Source organism: Plectropomus leopardus, chromosome 10, assembly GCF_026936395.1.
Source record: "Plectropomus leopardus strain MGB_pleo_1.0 chromosome 10, ASM2693639v1, whole genome shotgun sequence".
In the NCBI taxonomy this organism is placed as follows: Eukaryota; Metazoa; Chordata; class Actinopteri; order Perciformes; family Serranidae; genus Plectropomus; species Plectropomus leopardus.
The window spans coordinates 30294408-30306998 of NC_142185.1; the positions used below are offsets into that span (position 1 = coordinate 30294408).

General features: G+C 38.4%; 1 protein-coding gene across 1 annotated transcript in view; it reads right to left on the bottom strand.

Moving 5' to 3' along the window:
• cntnap5a (contactin associated protein family member 5a) overlaps positions 1-12591 on the bottom strand; it is a 135239-nt gene that overhangs the window by 28399 nt on the left and 94249 nt on the right. The window contains exons 14-17 of the mRNA XM_042494432.2: positions 9257-9413; positions 5197-5324; positions 2403-2573; positions 1291-1509 (exon numbers count right to left, since the gene is read on the bottom strand). Coding sequence (XP_042350366.1) covers positions 1291-1509; positions 2403-2573; positions 5197-5324; positions 9257-9413 — 675 coding nt within the window. The remainder of the gene's footprint in view (positions 1-1290; positions 1510-2402; positions 2574-5196; positions 5325-9256; positions 9414-12591) is intronic.

Genomic DNA, 12591 nt, shown 5'->3' on the forward strand with positions numbered 1-12591 from the left:
CATCAAATTTGGCATAAACTTTCACTTGGACTTAAATCTAAACTCATTAGATTCTGAAGGTCAAAGTGACCTTACTAAACATATTTTTGACCATAATTTAAGAATTCACACACTAATTATGACAAAATTTTACACAAATGTCTAATTGAATGAAATGATGAAACAATACAAAAATATTCTCTATCTGACCAAATGTCTCCTCCTCTGTTCCTGAGTTATGGCTTTAAAATAATGGCCAGATAAGTGTTTTTGCATAATATTATGATTTCACAGCGAAGTTGACCTTTGACCTCTTGGAAAAAAAAACATTATCACTTCATCAATTTACCCTATTAGACATTTGTGTAAAATTTCGTCATATTTACCCAATTTCTTCTTGAGTTATTGCCAAAAATATGTTTTGTTATATCACAGTGATCTTTGAGCTTAGACCATCAAAATCTAATCAGTTCATCACCCAAGTGAATGTTTGTGCCAAATTTGATGAAATTCCCTCAAGGCCTTTATGATATACTGCTTTCATGACAGTGAGACCGGCCCAAAGTTGCAGTGACTTTGAACTTTGACCACCAATTTCAAATTTTGTTCCAAGTAAGTAAGTCCAAGTGAATGTGCCAAATTTGAAAGAATTGGCTGAAACCGTTCTTTAGATATTGCATTTACTAGAATACAACAGACAGGTTCACAATGACTTTGACTTATGTCCACCAAAATGTAATCAGTTCACTGCCAAGTCCAAGTGAACGTTTGTGCCAATTTTGAAGAAATTCCTTCAAGGCTTTCTTGAGACATTGCGTTCAGGAGGATAAGACAAATACAAGGTCAAAGTGAGCTTTGAGCTTGCTCACCTACATCGAATCAGTTCAAAGTTGAAACTAAGTGTTTGTGCCAAATTTGAGGAAACAAGGTGTTCTTGAGATATCAGGTTCATGAGAATGGGCCAGACGGGCAAACAACCTGATAAATGTAATGCTTCCTGTTACTGCAGCTGCTGGTGCGGAGGCATAAAAATATAATTTAAAAACACGCCTGATCACTGAAACCTGAAACATTTGTTATGATTTTCGGTATACACAAGACAAACGTTGCCAGCTCAGAAATGATGGTCACCCTCATTGGTAGAGAACAAAAGCAGAGCTGAAAAGATAATTAACCCGGCAACCTATTTAATATGTCAATGTTGTGTAAGCATCTTGCAGTACAACACCCTCCAAAAAAAAATCAATCAGTGCAGATTTAAATAAACCTTTGTCTCTGCTGGAGGTTTAGTCAGTCTGACAGTAAGCCTACCTACGAACAGCTGGCTGCTGAGCCGTAAACGGAGGTGTCCGTCAGCCGGCGCCTCCAGGAAGCGGAGGGGGAGCTGGTCAACCTGCAGCGAGGCCTCCTTCACATTGCGCTCTGCCCTCACGTAGTGCCACTGTCTGTCATTAAGAGGGAGGTGGGACTTCACCGACAGGACCGCTGGACCGTTTCCCACATCAAAGGAGAAAGTCACCACTGAGGGAGCTGGGAGGCCAGTAGGGAATCATGCACACACGCACACACCGACACACAAACACACACACACGACAGCCAGGTCAGACTGAATGTGATATTAGGTTTTTTATGTTCCTCTCTATCCTCCCTTTCTGATGCAATGCGATACAATGCTGCTGGGAAAACTTGATGACCTGAATAGATTTATGAGGGGGCTCAGCTGACAGCTCGTCAATATTTCACAACGTCTCCGATGCTGCAGTAATACATAAAGGCTGCAAATATCCTGAGAACTCCTCCCTCAGGTTTGTGCAACAAAACACACTGTAATCAACAATTTCAAATCTTTTTATCACCTGTAATAAATAAACTAATCCACTGCTGCTCCAACGACTAGAAGTACTTATTAGATATGCTGTTTGCTAAGTACGAAATCATGTCGCTGAATTCTTTAATGCACCTTATAAACTACATTGTATTTACTTTATCTGTGCTCGTGTAAACGAGTCAATCTTCTGCATCAATATATCTGATTTGCAGCATTTTATCTCCTTTTCCCTCCAGTGAATCTACGAGGTAATCTCCATCCATCTGGTGTGTTCATTAAGGTTTTCGACTTCACTACATGGGTAGTAAGGAAATGCTTTTAACGCCTCCTGTGACAGCATGACATAGCTGTTGACTGTGTCATTAGGATTACATCACGCTGTGCAGACCTGACAGCCTGCTTCTCGGGGAAATTAAACTGTCAACTACAGTACAGCTAACACTTCCATTTCAGAAAAGTGAAAAAAAAAAAAGGAAAAAAACGTTGACAGTTTTGGCGGGTGCGCTTATGTATGGCTATTCTTTTTTTTTTTGGCATTCTGTGTGCATGTCCTTGTCATGTACTTCTACTTCTCTGCGTCTGAACGTTGACTCACAGCTGAGCTCCACTCTGATGAAATCCTTAAGGCCCTGGTTCTCCAGAAACACTCCTGAAGGAGCGCTAGTCTTGAAGTAGAAGGAGATATCAGAGGCGAGCTCGGCCTGTAGGGTGGGAAAGTAGAGGTAGGACGACTCCTGGTAGAAAGACGCGGCGTTCCATATAGACTCTGAAAGGAAAAGAAAAGAAAAGATGAAAGTAGTCATATTCCTGACTGTGCGCCAATTACGCTGAGCCTCCTTTGTCAACATTGTCCTGTTTCCCTCTCATTTACAGTGACAAAATACAAGTGAGGAGTTAATTATGAAATTTGACATCTGAACTGTAACCAGTGTCGACTTCCAGTGGGAAACAGGAAGCAAACTGTGGTTTCTGGTGTCAAAATTCACTTCACTTTTCACCCTCGACCGTTTATCTCAGTCCTCCTACGAGGTTCTGCAGTGTTACTGTATAACAGCATGACTATTCAATTCCCACTGAAAGAGCGCTGCTATTAAACACAGAATTGCAAGAGAATATTTTGTCAAGAAAATATCAAAAACAGATAAAAGTTTGAAGCATTTTTATCATTTAAAGCAATAACCAGTGCTGTTGTTTCTGTGGTGAGAAAGTCTTTGTGTTTCACATTGTTTAAAGGTTTCCATTAGTCGTCAGCTTTTTAATGAGCTGTTTTATTGAAGCACATTAAAAAAAAAGTCCAGTACTTTTGTACGGAGAGGTCATACCAGGATTAAATAAAAAAAATTTCATAAAAGTAAATCAGTTTAACTTATAAAAATAAGTGAATGTCTGAATTGAAGGTGAAAAGGGTAAAACTTTTATCTAATAGATATCACCATGAAACTTCCCCAGATGATTAATTCCATTGAGAAAATTCTTTTTTGTATTAAAAGTTTTCTGAAATTGTAAGTTTAAATACGCAAATGATGTATGATGTAATTAAATACGTGAGTATTAGAGTCAAAGGCTTTTACAGATGGAATTTTAGATCTTTAAATCACTCCATAAATCACAAAATATTGTCAATAGCCATAAAAGAATAATTTTTTGCCATGTTTTTTTATGAATAGAATGATAAATCAGGCTATGAATGATACATGAGCCAACACCTCTTTAAAAACTTTCAGAATATAGATGGGAATAAAACTGAAAAGTCTGGTGTGTGTGAGCGCCACTGAAGTGGAGATTTTTGGCTCAGAGTACGAGATAAAAATCATTTTGAGAAAATGGCCTTTAAGATATGCATTGTAAAATTCCATACATTTCAGACCAAAAATAAAACACTATAGTTGCACTGGGTAAAAAAAAGTGAACAAAAAGATATCCTGAAGAAACTTACTGACATTGAGGCAATTATTTTTTGTGTTGCAAGTTTTCTGAAACTTTATCTTTTCATATTCAAATGAGGTATTATCTAATCAAATATGGTTTTTTGCATAAATTTCCAGAGCAGAAATCTGAACTAAAATAAACACTTGGGTGTGTATTTTCTCTCCACTAGTCTGACAGAGGACATCTCATGAAAGTAAAATATCCCAAAATCTTGAAATTGACCAGTGCATGAAAAATGTTTTAACCTGCTGTGTCTCCCCAACACAATGGACTATTCTATCTATCTATCTATCTATCTATCTATCTATCTATCTATCTATCTATCTATCTATCTATCTATGTATCTATCTATCAATGCATTTATTACAGTCCAGTTGCCAGAGGAAAAACACATAGTGCATTTCTGCAAAACAAACAAACAAAAACAAATATTTGTATGTTTTATATGCATCATAATCATCATCTAAAGTTACATAGTATGTGAGCTCTTATGACTGTCATCAGGAGGACGAGGGGATGGCGGATGATGGACACCTAAGTGAGACGCCTACCAAGCTGCAGACAAAGCAGCGACCTCAGAAGCCGAAAAAGGAAGCCAATGTCAAAGTGTCAAAAACTGCAGTTCCTCTAATGGCCACTTGAGACTGGCTCCAAGAGCCATTCAATCCCCATAGATCTAAATGTTAAAATGCCCAACTTTACAGCAGAAATAAACATGTTTACAGCTTGGTGCAAAAAAACAGTTTTTTAAACTAATTTCAACATTCATCATGTCATTCATGACAACTGTAAGGGGATGAATGTGATGGGATGATGAACATATCTGTGGTTTGCAGAAATGTACAATGCCAACATTTACGTATTTGGGGATTGGGTTGTTCATTATATAATCGCCCATCTTATAATAAGAATTTGTGGAAAATAATTAGCAGTAAGAACACATCATAGGTATATTGTTTCTGGAAATATTTTAGATATCTTGTGCATCATTTTTAGACATATTTAAGGTCTTTAGGAAATGCTGGTATCACCATTTGGATTCAAAATAAAATCACGGGGTTTGAACCTCATTTGGCTGCAGATGAACTACTGAAATTCCCCGGCCTTTATCCACAGCTCACCCTGAGACATGAGGCAGTAAATATCATCCACCTCTTTCATGTTCCAGTGCTGCTGTCCAGTTCTGCCCCCTCCTGTGTCTCCCCCCTAATTTTGGCACCACATGAGTTTGTTTTAGTCGGACCTGCTGGCAGGTCCAGCAGGTGTTATGAGGTTACAGTCCACATGGCCAGTTGTCTATCTCATAAGAGAACAGATTGATTTTAACTTTTAATCCACGGATAAACACGAGGCGTCATCTGAGCTCGGGTTGCCTCTGATCAACAGTAAGCCCGGGAATCAAGGCTTCCATCTGCAACCAAATCTGGCACAATCGCTTCAACACTGAGGTGATCACCTACTGTCTCCATAACAACGCAGAGGGCCGATGTGGTAGACGGCCTGCGAGCCCGTTCTGTTGGTGTCTCCGATCACGATCTGGCTCACTGGCAGGTGGTCTTTATAGGAGAGGATTCCTGTGTCATTAGCCCTGTGGCACACACACAAAAAGAATTAAATAAATTGTAGCACAGTGCCCTCGGGGTGGATGCCTTTCTGGGGGTCCAGATAAAGGCATCCATTCTTCTGCATTAGCACAGAACGCAGAGTAAACACATTAAAAAAGGAGCAATCTATCACAACGCAGACAACTGCCTCTGGAAATATGCAAACTGAGCCGAATCGAGAGGAGCTTTGCGGTGGATTAACATACGGTAAACAAAGACATTCAGAGCGTCTTATACACTACTACCATAATGCAGCCTTTGTTTTTTTTCTTCAGTGCTTAAAAATATGATGAGATTGATCATGATTGTTATATTATGTATGAGCTGTAATTAATCATTTCGGAGTAAACACCAGTTTAATAAAACTGCTGAAGAAATTCTGAGTAAGTCTATCTGAATGCTGCAGATAAAACACTAAACAGATTCTCCGAGCTGTGAATGCCTAATCGATGAATTGACTAATTAATCACAAGCAGTTTTTCTGTGGATTATCGCAGGGTGGTAGTTTTTGGAAATACCACAGAGCGATAGTGGGAGATCATTGTTATTTATTTGGTTGGCTTTTTCTCTCTAGTTGTCTCATTTTTTTTCCTTTCACATGTTTATTTATGTGTTGATTCATTTTTTTGTGCCTCATGGGTTAGAAATACACTCAGTTACCAATTATGAGGTACATCAAGCTAAAACTAATGCAGTCTATTAAAACAGTCCAGCATAAATCCCACCAGCATTTACATGGATACGAATTTAATCTCAAACATCAGATTGGAAATTAAAAAATTCAGTGTGTAAGATTTTGGGGGATTTGGTGATACCTAACAGTGAGGATTGCAGATTTCGACCAACTGAAACTTCTGCCAGTTGGAGTACCTTCAGTGTTATTTTAACTGGGAGCTGAATTATCCACAAAGGTTTCCATCTCTCCAACATAATGGAGCGGGTGATTCAAACCAGAAAAAAACACAATATAAAGGAGCTTAACATTAGAAATCAGTCTTTCTTTAACACTGTTTAGCATGCCGGGGACAGGCAGCTAGCCCAGCACCTGCTAATGTGTGCTCAGCTTTTCTTTCTGATTATTTAAGATCTCGACGTTCAGGAGGTTTTTACCCGCAGCAGTTATTGCCAAAGGTCTCTTCCTCTCCACAACAAAAGAAAAGGGGTGAATAAAATCAGGTAAAACACTAAATAAAGGAGTTTCACGTTAGAAAACTGTTTTTTTTTTCAGCCATGCTGCTCACAAAGGATCCTGTCTATAGCCAGTGTTTGGTTTGTCTGTTCTGGGCTACTGTAGAAACATGGCGGTGCAACATAGTGATCTCTGTAGGCGAGGACCCCAATGTATATATTAATGGCTCATTCTGAAGTGGGGGTAGGCAACATGTGGCTCTGGAGCCACACGCAGCTCCTTAGCCCCCCTCCAGTGGCTCCCTCAGGCTTTGACAAAAAAAAAAAAAAAATGTCAGTGAATAACTGTTAATTTTTTCAACAATTTCATTTTCATTTACTATTGTTGTAGGCCTAAAATGACTGAGAAAATGTTTTAACATTTTGTCAACTAGAATGTGCATGACATGCCAATGGTCTGCCATCTTTTCTTCTAAATTTTGATGAACCTAAATAGTGGTGGTCAGCTATGAATTCCTAATCCAAAAAGGTAAAAGTCTCTGAAGAAAACATACACTTAATAGGGCATGGACAGATTACTTTGCTTTTCATCACTAATGCTGCAAAGTTTAAGTACCAAGTAATCATCGGCAGCCCACTGCAGAGTAGCAACCTTGTGGTAAAAACACATTAATTAATGCTCATTCAGAGCTATTGGTAATGTTTATAGACTAATTTGGTTGTGTCACCTTCATTAAAAGGTGCTGAGATGTTTTGCAGCTTTAGATAGATTTTATTTTATTTATCTATTCTAAGGCAACAAAAACACATCAGTTCCTATTTAGTGATTACACACTAAAGAAAACATATTTTTTATATTTAATTTATAGCTATATATCTCCTGAAATCCTACACACTAGACATTTAACTTACAGGAACTCAAGTTCACGCTGGATTTCTTTTATAGAATAAAGTCATGTCTTTCTCCAGCTACACATAAATGTCTGGTTTCAGGCCTGTTCTTGTCTCAGTCGGACCGTGGTGAAACAATTTACACATTTTGTCATCTCTCTACTTTGGCCAAACTTGACCCAGTTTATCATTCTGCTGTGAGATATATTTCAAACTCAGGCTGCAGGACTCATCACTGCACACTGTACAATCTGGTCGTATTCTTCGCTTGTTATGCGCATGAGACAGCACTGGTATATTTTCCTGCATAAGGCCGTTCTAGGTGGGTGACCCTTGTACAGTTAGTATTCATATGAAATACCTACAATCTTTCATCTAATAATTGTCTCCACTTGAATGTGCCACGTGAGCAGACTGAGGCTGGAAAAGGAGTCTATTTTATTACAGCCCTTGGTCTCATAATGACCTGCAGACGAGACTCAATCTAGAATCCCTTATCTCTCTAACCAGTTTGAAACAAGAGTTAACTGAAGTCCTTACCACCAACTGATCTTACAAAAAGACATAACAGAGTGATGTGTATGTATTGTACATTATGTGTGTACATTCATGTTTTTCTTTTGCTGCGTGGACAGTAGTTTCTTCTCTGTTACATTTATGATGTCTTGTTTTGCATTATATTGTTCGTATATAATCAATGTGTACTCAGTGTAACTTTGCTGCCTTCTTAGCCAAACTGTAAAATCTAACAAGTGGATTTTACTTTAAAAAATCTAGGAAACAAACTGCATTGAAAAAGTGAAGAAAAAATAAATATTAGTTTGAAGTTATGTTTGATCACATTTATTATTTAATGACATATTCTTCAGGTGTTGGCAATCTACGTAAAGCAAGTTAATCTGACTTAGCTAAAACGTGTGTTTACTAAGCAGAATTTAGGGTAAATATGTATGTAAAATATGTATGTTTTTGTCATGACAAAGATTTTGCATGCGATACAGTAAGGGTATGTGCAACTTCTGATTTGTTGACATGTTTAAGAATATAAAACTGTTATTGACTAGTTTTCAACCTGTTCAAAGCATTTGTATAATATGCATAGTTTGACTTAACTAAGCACATTTCCTAAAGTGCTTTTCTTAAGTACATTTTTGAGGTATTTCACTTGAGCATTCCCCTTTAATGCTGCGTTATACTTCTACTGCACAACTCCAAGGTAAATATTAGACTTTACTGTGCTACACTTGTCTGGCAGCTTTATTTACTTTTCAGATTACAATTTTTCATCCCCTCCCTGTCCAGTGAAAATAAAAAAACAAAAATAAAGGATGAAGTACAACTTTATGTGTTGAGACAATTCTCCTACTCTTTAAGCTAAATAAACTCTTCAAAACTCTCCTGGATCAGCTGGAGAACGCATCGTCACAAAGCTAAAAACAGGGCTGTTTTTCTGATACCATGAAAAGTTGACTTTTTATAGATACATAGTTCTTAAAGGACGTGTGATATTCTTATAGAATTTGATGCACTGCTGTATGTTAAACTACACATCAGTATACAGAGTTAAATTTAGTACAATCTTAAACATCTACAGCAGTTATTAAAGCATACACATTAATGCAACAGTAATATTAATCAACAAACATGATATATAATAGCACAGCACTGACAGGGAACATTGCACTAAAAATACCTTTTGATACTTGAAGTAAATCTGGCTGATAATATTTACATACTGTAGTTTTACTGAGCTTTGAATACTTCTCCCGCCAATGGATTATTATGCTGCTAAATATATTAGAAACATGTCTAAATTTAAAAAAAAAGTTTTCCCTGGACTATACTGTAAATGCCTCATTGTGTGTGTGTGTGTGTGTGTGTGTGTGCACTTTGTTACCATGTGTCAGTGTCGGCGTCACAGTTGCAGAAGTAGTTCATGTCCACACAGTTCTCCTCCAGGCTGCAGGAGCACTGCTGGACTCCAGGCAGGAATCCTCCCCAGTAGCTTCGTTTCTCTCCTTCCCAGTCCAGCCACCAGGTTAGGGGACTGCCGTCTGCAACAACATACAGTCAGACAGTCAGTGACCACTGCAGCAGCCTGATGCAACAGCTTATGCTCAAGTAGGTCAAGGTCACGGGTTATATTTGGAGAACTGTTTTGCTTCACAGGCTTTGTCTTAAAAAAACTAAAAAATATACTGAGATCAAAATTGCACTTTAAAAAAAAAGATAAATAACTACACCAAATCCTGTTCTGTCAGAGGCAGTTGTGCAAAGAGGCTTACAAAACATGAGACATTATAATGAGAATAATATTAAGAAAACAAGAAAAGGGAGTGACGTAAGAAGCAAAACCTTCCAAAACAAGAATTATCGCCTTGCAGTTGCACACTTCCACAAAATGGACAAGACACAGTTTACATTCATGAATATGTCCAGACTTGTGTAATATATGTAGTGACGACTTTAAGAAACAAAGAATTTAATAAGTGTATTTTTTAGAGGAACTAGTGTGCTTTAGACACATCCTCAAACTGGCAGCATAAAAGATCTATACAGTCGGTTACTGTGTTTAAATACACTCACCAGTGAAATTAAAAGTATGGCAACACCTGATTCACTTGTTTAATGTTTCACATTGGCATGTGTGCATTTTTTCCAGTGCTGCATCTCTTGGATGCCTGCTGTTTACAGTCTTTACTTAAAGCCCTGACCTCACCTCAGCACTGAGGGGCACGCCCATGACTGTCCCCAACACAGAAAAGAAAAAGAAAAGAAGAAAATACAAGCAGAGGGCAGAGTCTCTATTTCTCTTCTATTTCTCCATTTAGAGTTTGAGAGTTTGAGTGGGACTTTCAGTGGGACTGTCGGGGGTCTGCAGCTGCCTCTACTGGAGAGCAGTGACTTAAAGAATCTCAGTTTACTGAGGGGTCTCCAATTGATGACTGAAGTCTTTAGACTCTCTGGGGGAGCCCTGTTCTGAAGCTATAGCAAATCATGTTTTGTGAGATCACAGTGACTCCCACCCATCAAAATCAACAGTTCATCCTTGAGTCGAAGTGGATGTTTGTGCCAAAATTTGACAAAAGTCCCTCAAGTGTGTTTCTGAGATATTGCTGTCACAAGAATGAGACAAACAGACAAACAACTCAAAAACATAATTATACCTCCGGCCACGGCTGTCACCAGCTCGAAGGTATAAAGGCATGTTTTTGATAATTAGAGGATTTTGGCCAGAGTCCAGGGACAGGGAGCAATTCAGGCACACTGAATTTGTCTAATAATGCACCTAAAAATATACAAGACAAAATAAATACATAATTGTATACATAATATATGCATGTACAACACTTAATGTCTCTCTCTCTCAAGCACACACACACACGTATGTACACAGTTGTTTTAATCCATCCAGTTGTTTTGACGCTGATTGTTTCATCAGCTTGGCCGTTTTAACCCAGATTTAAAAGCCAGTTAGTGACGGGGCTGCAAATTAGCTTCAGCTGGGTGGTCTGATGTAACGCTTATTTGTATGTGACAATGTTTATCTGTATGGTCCCTGTTAAATAATCACACAAACAAACAAATATATAAATATTCTGTGCTGCAAGCTGACAGCTTACACAGCGACTTCTCCTCCAACCATGATAAACACATGAAATTAAATATTTTGCAGTTTAGCCAAATTGGTCATAATCTCCATTTCATAAATGTATTGTTGTGATCGTCTACTTGCGTCTCATGACAGGTTGTCTATGTGTCAGCCAGGCGAAGCCATACATTATAGGTATAATTCATTACCTCCGCTCTGAGGTTAAGTGGTCCGGCTTCAATCATCTGTCACACAACGTGACCCCGCATTGGAGATGAGCCCAGAGAGGAAGGAAAAGCCCATTAAGCTACGTGTCACAATACATAATCAAGTGTCACATGCTACGATGCTTTCGTCCTACCCAGCATACATTATGGTTTATATGTATGGATACACATGTCACATTAGTCTGATAGAGCAAAGGATGTCCCATCTGCATTAATTCACTCTCAGTGTGAAAAGCTGCTCCTGTGTAGATAACACTGGAAATCTTCTCCAAACAGGATCTGATGACGACTAACAGTCTGATGCCACAGTCTGACAAAAGTTAAATGCATGTGGAAACACAGACAGGACAGGAATTAATTCGGGCCAAAACAACACCAGCCAGAGAGCCAACATTTGCATTACAAAGGTTGAAAATAACACTCTTTATTGTCTCTCCCCTACAGTAAACCCCTGTTCTGACACTCGCTGCACTCCTCTTTCTCCAGTTCTGCTGCTTGTTTTAAAACACTGCTCAGACACTGAATAGGTACACAAATAAGAAAAGACAACAATCAATAGCTCCTGAAGGAGAGGTGAGCCTCACTCTCTCCCTTAAATTGGCTGGATATTGACAGGACTTGTTAACAGCGAGCAAAGCAAATTCTCTCCTTTACTGAAGATCAAAGCTGAGGTGTGGACATTTTGTCTCCCCCCTCTGGCACTGAGAGTAATTACACAAAACGCTGTCGACATGCCCTTGAGCCTGTGAGTGAGCTCCACTTCACCCCACACTTGCTTGTTTTTTTACTTTAATCCTTCCTTTAAACGCTGAGTTTCTTTATTATCTGGAGCATCTACTTCCAACTAACACCTAAGCTACACATCAAAATATAGAGCAGTTGCATCAGTTTTGGACTCTCAGGGACACCGTATAAATTTACACCTGTTACAATCATTGTCTCTTTTCAAAATTATCTTCCGTTTTCAATATAAACTTTCTTTAGATTAAATGCAAACGTGTGTCTCTTCAAAATAAGGTTAGAATGTCGGTTAAAAAAGTTTTTAGGTTTGTTTTAGGCAACAAAAGAATGTTAAGTTTACAATAAACATCATAGTTTGGCTTTAAAAAAAAATACATTGTTTCAAAAGTAATGTAACATGATGTGACACGTCACTGGCGTAGCTTGCTACACATACAAGCATACCTTGTTGTTATTTATATGTAACTTAATTGACTTTTAGTTTCACAGAGGACACAAACAGTGGTCTACTGAGTGAAAGTCCAGAGTTCGTTTGACTTACTTTGCTGTCCTCCCACCCACATGATATGGACTTTCTCACTCTTTATACCATAGTAGTTGCCCACAGCCTCTCAAAATGCTGCTGCCTGGTGCGTCTCATACAGCTACTAAAAGGTGCCTCTATGCATCAGT